Here is a 13,517-nt window from a genome sequence, read left to right as displayed (position 1 = left end):
GGAACAAGCAACATTTACATGCATTATCCACCACACCATTATTTATGACAGCACTGCTGGAAGTGGTTAACAAATAACTGTGTTGGGGGGTTGTAATGCAACATTTCTGTCTTGTTTACAATAAAAATAGTTTACCGTGCTTTTATTTGACTTCCAGCTTCCCTCATACTGTTTCTGTCGAGCTTGACGCGCTGACTGTGAGAAAGTTTGCCTGAAGCCTCCAAGAGAGACGACGTCATCACCTCAACTCCTGCAGCTGTCAACACTGAACAAATACTGCTGTCTTTGAGTGTCCTGGGAAATCTAGACACTGGGTTAGGAGCTCCATCTTTGCGATCGCACAACTTAATAAACATAACTAGGTGTTTAATTTATGACGTTTGTGATGCAGAGCTTTAGCCTCTGTAACGTAATTGTGAACTTTAGACTTTATACCTTGTCTCAAACTTGATCTTGGCAACATGATGTGAACTCGGTTCATTTAGGTTAGAACAAATGCTGACTTTCATATCGTGTTTTGACTTATAGCCTAAGGTAATTTTGCTGCTAAACGTTAAATAAATAAGGTAAACAGCTTTCAAGAAATGTCTTAAGGCAACACAGTAGGACAAGATCTTCCTGTCGGGTAAACAATTTGGCAACGACCACAGAAATGCAATTGCACCGTTTATTTCCTTCCATTCTTATACACGTTTCTCCAACTGAAAAAAACATACTGTAATGTGCAAGTCACAGATGTGCAGATTGTAAAAGCATTTCTTCCTTAAATAGAGAGAACATCTGTATTTTAAATGGTCAGCTTCTTTGAGATTCCACTGCGATTAACAAACGTAGAAACTTTTCCATATCACAAAAGAGAGTAGTGTCTAAGTAAGGGTGGGTCCGGTCGGTTTACTCAGACTTCAAGCCCTCCTTGATGAGGTTGAGCTCGTAGCACAAGGTCTCATAGCGGTACGCCATACGGATCTGAGGCACGTTGGTTTTGCGGATGTCGTTGCCCTCTGGACCCTCTTTGAGGTAATCCTTACCCAGGAAGTGGCACTTCTCCTGCAGCGCAAAAAGAACCCCACAAAGAAATGTTTTAACTGGCAATTACAGTCAAAGTTCTTCAAACCACCTTTGGTAGTTCTCACTATAGTGTCACTAAGAATATATGTATTTTGTAATGTTCTCTTGGCTCTTGTTATTCTCTTTGACTCAAGTACAGACTTGTAGGTGTGTGTCTGTTTTACCTCATCAGAGAGGGCGCTCTGAAGCACGCTGTTCCTGGCAATCTCACACATGTCACAGGTGCTGAGCTTGAACACCTGAGCTGCAATGGCATATTCTTCCATTAGAGGTTCCTGTGGACATTAAAAAAAAAAAAACAAGACTGATATTACTGAATACTCCTGCTTCAACTTGAGATCATATGAAATGGATTGCATTAAAAAAAATTGCACACAACACCAATTTATCTGATTTACAGAATGTGTTTATCATCAATGCTGACCATCTCTGTCCATCTACATATTAAACAATAAACAGCACAACAGGCTGCGTGTATTTGTCTATGTTGTCACCAAAGACTCAGACCTTGGTGTAGTGGAACTGCATGGGGTCATCGGTGGACAGAGACACCACCAAGCCTTTCTTATGGAACTCAAGCAGCGGGTTCTTGGCATACTCAAGGAACAAGCTATTGTTGCTCAGTGGGGACATGGCGATCGGGATCTGGGTCAAGACATACAGGTACTGCAGCACGGGGCTCTGTTTGTGAAGGGTTGAGGGGAAAACAGTGACTTTACAAGCTTCATATTTTTAACAAATATAACAACACAAAATATAAATAGGCAATAATCAATGTTTTAACTTGCTCACAAGAATCATGCCAAATCTGAAATTGAACTTTACACTTCAATACTAGAATTACATGTCAGTTGTATCATTGGCCACATTCAACTAAAGAGTTAGGCTGACTTAATCTATCACTGTTAACTTGTCAGACAGATATTATATAAAATGTGGTGTATAGGCAAACACATAAAAAAAAAAAAAAATTTTCTACTTTGATTCGACTTATATTGTGTTTTAAGACTATTGTTATGGTTGCTTGGTCTGGCAATTGCCTGATCATGCATATGAATTAAAGTGCATTTTAAGGCAAATGAAATGCTGCATTCAGAGGACTGACCTTCTTGAGGTTAAGGCCATGAGAGATATTGTCAGCAGTCATGAATGCAGCCAGCAAGTGGGTTATGGCACCAGCCTCACCGCAGTGAGGCCTGAACATGAATGTGTTCATGCCCCTCTGTCTGGAGAGCAGAAGAACAGGAATGATACAACAGAAAGTAGCAGACATACTCAGACAAGAGTTAAATATATACTCACTGTAAATGTTTAGAGAAAATAATGATCTCTGACAAAGAAATCCGAGTGCTTCAATCCAATAGGATGAAAAAAGAAAAAGCATGTATGGAAATAGCATTACTCACTTGCGCAGCTGGTTGAGGGCAGCGATATTGGCATACATGTAGTAGATGTAGTAGGTGTAGGAGGGGTTTTTGGCGATGTCCCACTCCTCTGGTTTGGGGCTTTTAGTGGAGAACATGTGGCCACTGTGTTTGGACTCATCATCCACACTGTCAAAGCCTGTCACCTACACATTGAGTAGAAAACAATGGATTATCCCGGGATTATACCGTAGTATTCGGATTGAATCTTTTCTACAGCTATATCTTTATGTGTGGATTGGAAATCAAGGTTCAGCATGTATTTTTGTGTCTGAACAGTGACTCACATGCTTGAGGAAGATGCTTAGCTCAGGACTGGACTGTGGATCAATGGTGGCCTTGAACACAGGCAGGAAAATGTTCTCCAACATTTTGCCAAAGTGTGGCACAAAGTTTCTGCCTCTGAAGATGTCGCTGAGATAGAACATGGACAAATGGCATTATTTAAATGAAAATTTCATCCATTCTTGGTAGCAGTAGAGGTAGCTTTAGTATTTGAATGCATATTCTTTAATGCAGGCAAACAAAAAGAAAAAGCATGAAATGTATAAATGTAAGAGTTTTCCATCTCTCTGACAGTTTGGTGTGTTTATACAGAACAAAGAGAAGACTGAAAACTTACTAGATCCTAGGTATTTGAATCATCCATTTGAGGTTTGGGGAGTAAACCCTGTGCCTGACGAACCAGTTCGAGAGCTTGTTCCACTCGTTGGCGTTGCAGCCATAAATGGACAGACGGGGCTCAGCATACTGGTACCTGGCTTCCTCGAGATCACTGGCTACTTCCTGGTTTTCCCAAAGATCAAATCAAGCTCAAATCACCAGTTCAGTGTATAAAACTGAATATTAATAAAGTAGTTATAACAACCTTGATCTTCAGCTGCCACAGTGACAGTTATACAGTTTTACAGAGAAGTCGTTTGAAACTAACCTTGATGATAGTGGCAAAGTACTCTCCATTGATGTGATTCTCTGTCTTCAGGTACAGGTCACGCAGCTCACTGGCTCCTACTGGGTTGTACTTGGCGTTGAACTTATCGAAACGCTGGAAGGTTTGTCTACCCTTCAGAGAAAGATACAAGATGATAATTTAGACCAAAGAAGTTATAAAACTGAACAGGCAACACGACACATTTGGTTTTAATAAAAGTGTTTGCTTTTATAGAATACAAACTTTTTGATATTTAAACATTTCCTCAAGAATTAGAAAAGAAGTTTATCCTATAGCCGAAACACTTGATGAATCCAAGGTCCACTACTGACAATGTGCCCCAAATTTTAATATGATCACTTAGATCAGATCTCTAATCCCTAAACCTAACCAAGGAAAAATGGCAGATTATCTTGGGTAAAAGAACGAAGGTTGAGGTACACAACGACGTGTGCCGCTGGTAACTTTTCTGGGCTGCTTTTCCTCATAACAGCCATCCTCCAAGAGTCTCTCCATTTAAACCAATGCATTGTAAGGGATTGTAACATCTAATCCTTTTACTGAATCTGATCCAGTTTTCAGGTTTTAGCAACGTGTGGCCTACAGAGGTGAGGCCACACGTTGCTCACCCAGCAGCAGTTTTTCCTGCACATTGGTCATCATGGTACAAGTCCTGGTAAATGGTAAATTTGGTAGCACTATAATCTTTATGTTCTATGTGTACAATCCTTTAAAGATAATATAAAACTGATGGTTTATCTTTCAATTATAATGTTTGGGGTTTTTTTTTTGTTATTATCTGACTATTACATATTTTTATTCTTATCTTGAACACTTAATGGCTTTCATGGAAATGTATCCTGTCACTATGTGTGCCTTGTTACTTTACTATAATAAAAGTCTGTTATTAGTTGTTAGATTACTAAAAAAAAAAAAAAAAAACCCACAGCGTGCACATCCAGTGAGTCCACAGTGAGGTCGTATGGATGCAGGTTAAGGGACTGAAAGAGCTCCTTCATGGTGACCTCCTTCCCTTTGAGGTTGTGCACTACACGTTCAGCATCCACACGGTAAGACTTTTTGATAAAGCGCAGCAGGTGCTTCTGGTTCATGCAGGCAGCAGCATGGATGTGAGTGTCCACCTTGAAAGGAATAGAGATGGCAGGGTGATCAGTGAGGTTTTTGTTTGTGCAATGTAATACATGTGATCGGTCACAAGAGGGAGCTAAAGACTCCACGAGCTGCACTGCAGCTGGAAGTAAGGAAGATGATAGAAAATGTGTGAAATGATCATGCACAACAAATAAATAGGACATTACTTAAACTCTACTACACATTCCAGTTAAAATCAGCACAAAGCTGTTGATAGTCACAGATTTCTGAAAAATCCTGCAACTGTGCTAATCACACTGGTATTTTATTTTATGTCACTTCACATTAAATTGACAGAAGGTTTAAAGCAACTACCTTTCTGCAATTGTAGAAGTCCCTGTGAGGGTTCTTCTTCACCTCTTTCATCTCCTCCATCTCATTCAGCATCTCATGCACATTAAACTTGGACATGAGAAACTTAAGACGGCGGTGAGTGTAAGTCTTTCTGCAAAATAAAGTGGAAATAATTGTGCTTTGATAGCACTTTCACCTAGGAAGAATTACAGCTAAATTACAAAAATGAGGAGAAATTGTGTTGGCACTTTTTGAAATCAGATGAATTTCAGTTCTAAAATCTAAAAACAGAGTAATGAGCACTTTTAAAGGACTCACGTTGGGCCCTGTGCAATAAGAGCGATGAGGAAGTTCATGTCATCGATAAAGGTATTGAGGTCTGGGTAGGGCATGTCCTTTGGCTGATGTTTGTCAGCAGCTGCAGCGTCATTGTACACATAAATCACACCATCCTTCATACGAGCAACATAGCCCAGATTCTTTGGCAGGTTCTTGACATCAAAGGGGTCTTCCCCTTCCTTTGGAGGACTTGTGAAGACTGAGGATAGATGCGACATATAATTAAGTACACATCTTCTACATAAGATCATTTCAAATCATGCTAACCCTGATCTCCTTTTATTATCACCTGGCTCCAATTGTTCTTCCGGTCTGAAAGATTCTCCTTCAGTCTGACGCAGGTACTGGGAGGCTGTTCTTGGGAAGCGCTGGAAGGCCAGTCGCATGTACTTCTCCCTGATGGTTAAAGCACGGTACAGACCCCTGCATGCCAGCTCAAAGTCATCCATGGTCACCTGAATAGCACATACGAGAGATAACAGTAAACTGTTAAACAATGTGGAATTAATGAAACACATTAGCCCTGTGTCAGACTGGCTTCCTGTCCAGGTTGGCCTATAACAGCTGGGATGAGCTCCAGCACCCCTGCGACCGTAAACTGGATAAACTGGATGGATGGATGAAGCAGATGGATACTATACTGTTAAAACAAATTTAAGTACTAGAACTTTTTATTTGCTCCAATCTCATCTCAATGGCAATTTTTTTTAAAAAAAGAGTATATATTACACAATCAGTCATTTGCTCTGTGTAATGTTAACACAACATGTTACATATGCAGTGAACAAACCTTTATCTTAACAAATGTGAGGCCCAAAGTTAAAGCAAAGTCACTTCCTCCAAAGTTTTCTCTCGCTCTACTGTAAATGTCAAACCAACGGTGGTGAAACCTGAAACTTTAGCATACTCTCACATGAGCTCCACTCATGGCCTTTCATAGTGGGAGGTAGCCTGTGAGGACACTCACGCACTAACAAAATATAGTCAGTGAAATTTATACTCACCACTTGTCACATTCATGTCTGCTTGACCCAGTTTGAATGTGCTACAGGTAGTTTCAATTTTAAAGCTATCAATACCAATTCAAACCCAATTCAGGAGTCGCTGCAATTGAAAAGCCAGTCTGATTGAAATGCATGTCAGTCTTACCAAGCATTTGTGAATAGTGCTTAATAAACTACTTTCTTTTAAAATTCAGTTCATGCTATAACTTTTATAAGCTTTAAAGACTTTTACCTTGTCGCACCCAGAACCACCCCTCCGAGTGACATCACAACGTGCTAATACACTGTGAAGTTACACCACTGGACGAAGGTGTTATTTATGGTTGACCTCAAAGTGTAACATAAGAAGTTTAATGTTTTTTAATTATGCGAAAATAAACAGTACCCCAGCAGCATAGTCTCCAATGACAGCCACTCTCTGGAAGACAGGCACTTCCAGATAGGTGGGCGTGTCCACTTCCACTGACACTACAGTAGCAGCTGCCTGGGAAGCACCCGTGGGCACGGCCATGGTACGGGAGCGCTTCTTGCTGTGGAAGATGAGATAGTGAAGTCTGACTTAATTTTTCTGTCAAAATTGATCAAATATTTGTTGTTACTACTAAGCAAATTTCCCCCATTAAATAATAAAGTTGTGTAATGATTTTTTGTCGTTGTGGTTCTTTCAGGAAGCAAATCATGATTTTGTAGCATCACTATTCAAAATCTTCCATCTCACCGTTTCTGCTCATCATCATCAGTGTGCAGATGGTGGGCCATCTCATGATGGATGATGGGACAGTCCTCAGCCACATCAAACATGGAGATTTCATCGCGGATCGTTTCGTCTTTGGTCTCAGAAGCAAAGACCTGCTCTGCGAAGGCCCTCATCTTGTCATCGGTCTCTGTGATGCGCACAGAAAGTTCAAGTAACAGAAACGCATTCCGTTCATATAACACCATGCAACATCGAACTAAACTAGGCGGGCCACATTCAGGATTGCCTGCTATGATCTACATTACAAAATGAAAAAATTTTAAGGAGGAAAATCTTGGACATGATGTACTGCATTGCATTGCATTCACAGCATATTCCTCAATGATGTGTACAGGCTCCAGCACAAGCATACATGGCAACAGTCACTACAACTGGGAAACTCTGACCTCCAGTATAGCCTGCAACAATCATGCATATTGAGGGACTACACTGATGAAGCACTCCAGGTCCACTTCTCTTTATAATTGCGTAATTGCACCTAATCCGCCACAGTGTAAGTGGCTTTTTATTCTTGTTTTTGATGAAAATATGCTAAAAAATATATACGCACACGCAAAGATTAATGCAAACACACACAAAAATGAGACAGTGACAATGCAAAGCCTTTGTAGCTCTATTTAACAACCCACTGTGTACAAAAATACTCTCTAGACCAACTCTACTTTTTTACATGCACTTGCAAGAGCCAACACATTCTCCTCTAAGGTGACATCTCTAGCATAGAGTTTGATACTGAAGTGACTTTGGCTTCCATTCGCCATTCTCCATACTTACTCTGTTGACCTGATATACCCAGCAAGAGAGAGAGATGCATCATGGGGAATAAAACCCAGAAAAGAAAGTGTTAGGAAAAGCATTGGTTAGATAATATTATGCAGAAGGTTATACATGAATAAACCCCAAACACTTTATCGTTATCCACAGTACGTTGATATCAAGTTGTGTAATATAAAAGCCTATATATATATATATATATTTATATAAATAAAACAACATAGATTAGAAAATGCATGCAGTAGCAAACCTTGCACACATGAATAATGAAATTAAATGTTGGACTACTTGTGATAAATGGGTAAGTGACATTAATGTAAGGCACAGTGTGAGGATGTGTATGGATTGGACACATGGCTGTTAAAATTGATTAAGTGTTGCAACTGCTGACCACATCTTCAAAATACACACAGAGATTGTTTCATTGTGTCTCTGCTCCCAGTGGAGCAACATGTTTCAACTAAAATGTGCAGTATGGTCATGCATATAAGGATGCACTAACTGTGTGGCCCTGGGATATGCTGTCTGTACCAAACGGTTTGATTGTCACCTAAAGTTCTTGATATGTGCATCGCTGTATGTTAAGCTTTTCGTGGTGGCAAAAGTCATTTATTAATGCAGATGTTCACTTTCAGTTGAGTCCTCATGGATCAAGCTGTTTGTGGAGAACTGATATTGAATGTGAACAGTTTATTAATAAATGCTGTCAATTTGCACTTTATCCCATCATTTCCTTTTTTGTGTTCATTCGCAAAAAAAAAAAAAAAAAAACATCAGAAAAGGTTGCTTTCAAATAAAAAAAATGCAGGTTTGGTGATGTGACTGCCTCACAACTAGGCAGTAAACCATGCATTTTGAAATACTTGAATCTGTATTTCAAATTCCCTAATTCATTTCCCATCTAGATACTTACTTCCTCCCTCTGGTGAAAAAGCAAAAAAATCCCAGTCGGGGTGGGACAGTCCAGGTTAAAGGGGAAACAAAACATGCCTGGTTATATCTCAGAACAACAATAACAATGAAATAAGTGTGTTAAACAATTGATGAAAAAAAATCATCCATAGTGGCTCGTGGAGCAGGTGAGGTCTCCCGGAAAACTGCATAATACTCCTATCGCCATAGCTAAATATCACCTTTAGTAAACTGAATTATTGGTTCAATCATTTCCACATTATTTGTCACTCAACTTTGTCTGTGGCTGATCAATAGGTCTTAAAATCAGTCATATTTTACCGCATTAATTGTTGCAAAATAATTTGCAACAAGTATTTTTAATTGAAAAGTTGTACTAATTAATACAACTTAATTCTATTAGCTGTGAAGTCAAACCTGTCTGCAGGTGGTCAGGCTTCAGCACTTCATCTTTTCACCTTTTGAAAGACTCTTGCATAATGTAACTGGCCGGTTGCCCTGTGCCTGGTGAAGGCAGGCCTAAAATTAGCAACTATTACTGCAGCATTCAAAATAGTATTAATGACAGAGATTTTCTGTGGTGGGCATGTACTACAAGAAGGATCACAATGAAAGTACAAACCTAGAAAAATTATCTGGATGGCAAACACAATCTCTGTGAACATGATGACAAATAGCATTCATCGTATTTCCTTTCCTGCTATTTTCACTGTTGATAGTAAACCACAGGTGCATTACCAAAAGCTGATACACACCCCTGTAGTACAATACCAACGACTATATACCGCATGCTTAAAATAGATCTTATAGATATAGAATTGTATTAAATGAATTGTGCATATTAACACTAGTTAGCTAGTGTTATGCAGACACAGATCACTATCTCACGCTGGACGTATGTGCATTTTTAACCCCAGTGAAGCTGCCATTAAAGCTGTCACTGCCACCCATAAGGAAGATACCCCTGGAATGGCACTGCTAAACAAATGTGGATTTATTGCCTAAACAGTTGTTTATACTACATGCTGCACAGAAAAGTGTGACCAGTGTAATATAAAATCAGCACATCACTTCATCTCAGTCGGGCAGTAGGGGGACATCTTTGTCACCCTTCTGTCTTCTACTGGTTAAGAAATTCCATGAAATGATAGCACCACTGGTGAAGACTTTGTTCATTTCTTTAAAAAAATCTCCAAACCTCCCCTCTGTTAGTGTAGTATATATGAAGTCCCTGTTTCATTTTGCCCAAACTGACCTGGAACCAAAACTTTCGGCATGGTGATGGTCTTCAGTTAAACTATCCTGAGGACTGGTAGCGGGTGGTCAGGCACTGGACCACTGTAGTTGGGAAGTGTGGAGCCCCGTGCTTGCTCTGGGCAATATTAAGCACCCTCTGCTCAACTGTAACCAGAACCCGCTGTGGCCACATGAAACATGCCTTGATGTAATGTGGAACTCATATGTGTCTAGATCTATTTTAAGTCATCTGTGTGCATACAGGACCCCCCCGGCTGGCATAGTGTTTTGACAAACTGACAGGTATTTGCATACATGGGGACTCATCTTATGAAACACCATGATAGCTGCATGAGTTGCTGTGAACATGGTAGGTGGTACATAAGATGGGCTGACTTATAAACCACTTCTTTGCATAAATTATAATTAGCGAGGAAGTAGAAGAAGGAAATTAGAAGGAAGCTCACACCCACATTGCCCTGTCTGCACTGTTAGTGTTCCATCATTAGGTGGTAGAGACAATAACATTCAACTTCACAACAAGGTGCTTCCTAGCACAACATCATGGCTGTGCAGATGACAGTCAGCTCTTGTCTCTGGATTTTACATCTCTATCCTGTTGCTGAAGGATCCCATGCATTTGTCAGATTCTGTGTGGACTTCTGTAATAGCGTCTTATTGAAATAATAAGCCACAAGTAAAGTCAAGGACAGGCTGTGAAGTGCTCAAAACTCGCTATATCCTGGCAAGAGATCACTCCTACTCTCGGCACTCTACATAGCTCCCAAAGTCCTGCCTTAAATTCAGTCATTCTTCTCACTTACAAGTCCCTTCACACTCCTGCCCCTCAGTACTTCTCTGATTTCCATCACTTCTAAATCCCTTCCCATAATCTTCGATCCCCAGTCACTGCTGGACAGGTGTTCATTCTGCTCACCGGCTGGCAGACTCTGAGGGACATAGCTATCTGAAGTCCCCCCCCCCCCCTCCATTCAGAGATGCTGAAACCCTAATACAACCTAGCATTTGGTCTTACCCACAAATTCTTCCTCATTTGATTTCAAAAGTACTTTACACAAGCAACATTTTAAAGCTTTTAAAGCTATAAGGGCTGGACCAGTATTACTGAAATGCTTTTTAAATGAGAAAATGTGACATTGCTTAAAGAAACACAACACTTCACATCCAATTCAACTATTCAAATATTTCTCAGCAAAATCACCTTAGAGTCACGTGAAAAAGAACAAGCTAACCTCACTGAATGATTACCACCTTTAGCAGCAATAACGTGAGGTAACGCATCGCTATCTTAAGGTCCTGCCCCAGCATTTTGATCAGCTTGAAGCCTGTACTTGGACAGAGTATTGCATGGTATCACCTTTTAGGCATACCTTACGGGTGTACTTATTTTTCACAGGACTGCATATACATGTTTTAACCTGTGCACAATAATATGCGTTTAAGTAATCATATACAACCAAGCCTATTTTCTGAGCTAAAACTCATACAGATTTGGGTGTGCAGCTTCCAGTTGCTTTTGGCTTTCAAAAGAACGTGCTTTGAGCAGGAAACACATGAAAAACAGGCACAGCAGGTAACGGTTAAGATTTGCTAGGAGGCACTGGGTTTACAAAACAAATTTCCCACGTGTGGGACTAATAAAGGTTATCTTATCTTATCTTATCTTATGCAGCTTACTGTGGATTAAAAAAGTCAAAATAAAATAACAAAAAAAGTTTAACTGGGAGAAAAGCCTGGGGTCTCATTGTAATTCATGAAATGAAAATATTCCAGTGCTTCCTTGGGATAAATTCTTTCAGTTGTCATTGCTGTTGAAGTTTTCTAATGTAGTTTTACTGCTTTATCAAAAATTTAATTCCATTTAACTCTAAAGCTTTTGACAGAATCAGACAAAATAAAAATGAATCTATCTGGAGGGCTAAATACTGCAGAATAGCAGGATATATTATGAAAATATATGAAGTTGATTTGTGTTGCACACGCTCCCATTTCCCGATGTCTGTGCACTGGAAGACACAAACCAACAAGCCATCTATTTTTAGGGAATGTGATTCTAAATGTCAAGGTTCCTCTTACTAGTTAAAGAGATCAAGTTAGACGTGGGCAGTCAGTCAGTTCAGACTTTGGGAATTAAAATGCCAGAATGGGAATGTTTAAATTATTAAAGGTGAATTAAGGATTTTTTAAAAATCATTTAAAATAGGGCACAAATTTCACAAAAATACCTTTCAAGTATTTAAACTTCACAATCTTGTTTTACATTTCCTTGTAATTGTAACGACAGGTTTCTTCTACTATTAACTTAAACAGAAGAGATCTGTTTAATCCTCTCAAACTTTAGCTGGTGTGCCCAATTTGCACAAAAATGCTAACTAAAGTGTTACAGCTACATGCCTCAGTAGGAAAAATCAGTGCTTCCTGCTCAAATGCCACAAGGAACAGAGTGTATCGATCTGCCACGTGAGAGTGAACTTCAAGGATAAACAGCTAAAATGACTGATTCAAGAATTTCGTCTTTCCAGAGAGATCTACACTCTTCAATATGAACCTGAGAGGTTATTGGCGGCTGTAGCCTAAATGTGATTTAGACAGGCAGGAGGGAGCAGAGTGTCCAAGTTTGTCCATCTCATATTACTCCTATCATCATCATCCAAACTGCCAGACACTACCAAATAACAACAGGTGTCACAGTGTCCGGCTCCCGCTCTACAGGCGTTCTTTGGATCTGGCCATGCAGCAGTTTCCTGTGATTTCCACATTTCCCCTTAGTTTTGGGGATATATTGTAGGAGATTTTAAGAAACACCAAAGCACGAGTGTAAACTGTAAATGTAGCACACAAACAACCGAGTGATTCCTATGGATAAATAGTCCAAATTGGTGTTACATGATGTTTGGGATTGAACATTCCTAAGTGCAATGTTAACACAGTTCTACCTATAGTTCCTCTAAATGAATAAAGTCTTCCCAGCCTCTACAGGATGTTCATCTGCTCCTCTGAAAGCTGCAGGGAGACTTCTGCATAAATAAAGGCCACTGAGTCTAAATGTACCAAGAACAAGATTAAACTTGTTCTTCTTAAAAAAAAAGTTCTGGTGCACAAGAAAGAGTCTGCTCTTTGCTCACATTTGCTGGTGGAGGGCTGCAGTATGTTGTGTTTGGATTGTAATCACATTTCCTGCTTGAAAGATAAAGAGGAACACCCAGAGCTAACATCTACCGCTGGTGAAAACACACATCTGGATTCATGTTTGGATTTGTCCTAAAACATGGTGGGACTTTCATCTAGTCTGTAATTACGAATACACAAGATCAATTTTAAATAATAAATAATAAAAGCAAATGCCAATACTGAGTGCATGCACAATACAACACAGCATATAGTCGAAACGCGAAGTCTAGAAATATGTGTTTCATTTCATTTTAATGTTACTACGAGCATGTTGCCCGGGGCAACGTGTCAAGGTTTATATCGCTAAACATTTAGTAATATAGATCTGGTTTTTCTGTGTTTTCCTTTTTTAGTGGAAAGATGCAAGAAGGGTGGGATCAGAAAGTTTCCCCCAGTGATGTGTTCAGGAATTTTAATTGGTCTTAATTGCTGTA

General features: G+C 39.6%; 1 protein-coding gene across 2 annotated transcripts; it reads right to left on the bottom strand.

Annotated features, from left to right (window-relative positions):
• Positions 1-653: 653 nt before the first annotated feature.
• Positions 654-10,057, bottom strand: ampd1 (adenosine monophosphate deaminase 1 (isoform M)). 2 transcript variants are annotated; one of them, XM_085444762.1, is made up of 15 exons: positions 9,911-10,057; positions 6,931-7,096; positions 6,598-6,742; positions 5,498-5,663; positions 5,188-5,407; positions 4,891-5,020; positions 4,371-4,565; positions 3,424-3,555; positions 3,115-3,278; positions 2,780-2,906; positions 2,475-2,638; positions 2,174-2,294; positions 1,576-1,749; positions 1,233-1,343; positions 654-1,047 (listed from the first exon to the last, which is right to left on the bottom strand). In XM_085444762.1, the coding sequence occupies exons 1-15, from the start codon at positions 9,930-9,932 to the stop codon at positions 892-894; spliced, it is 2,193 nt and encodes a 730-aa protein (XP_085300888.1). In that variant the 5' UTR covers positions 9,933-10,057; the 3' UTR covers positions 654-891. The 2 variants fall into 2 exon arrangements, with proteins under 2 accessions (XP_085300888.1, XP_085300887.1); XM_085444761.1 differs by lacking the exon at positions 9,911-10,057 and adding an exon at positions 7,744-7,828.
• Positions 10,058-13,517: the final 3,460 nt, after the last annotated feature.

This window comes from Copadichromis virginalis, linkage group LG20, assembly GCF_057382275.1.
Source record: "Copadichromis virginalis isolate Kocher_CV1m ecotype Utaka linkage group LG20, C_Virginalis_male_GT1.1, whole genome shotgun sequence".
In the NCBI taxonomy this organism is placed as follows: domain Eukaryota; kingdom Metazoa; phylum Chordata; class Actinopteri; order Cichliformes; family Cichlidae; genus Copadichromis; species Copadichromis virginalis.
This window is presented reverse-complemented; position numbering and strand designations above follow the sequence as displayed.

Excerpts from the sequence above, each read along its gene's own strand:
- ampd1 (XM_085444761.1), bottom strand. The coding sequence starts at position 7,786 with ATGATGCATCTCTCTCTCTTGCTGGGTATATCAGGTCAACAGA. Across the intron at positions 4,566-4,890 it reads ACTTCTACAATTGCAGAAAG|GTGGACACTCACATCCATGC; the intron begins GTAGTTGCTTTA and ends ATTCCTTTCAAG. Across the intron at positions 3,279-3,423 it reads ACTTTGCCACTATCATCAAG|GAAGTAGCCAGTGATCTCGA; the intron begins GTTAGTTTCAAA and ends TGGGAAAACCAG.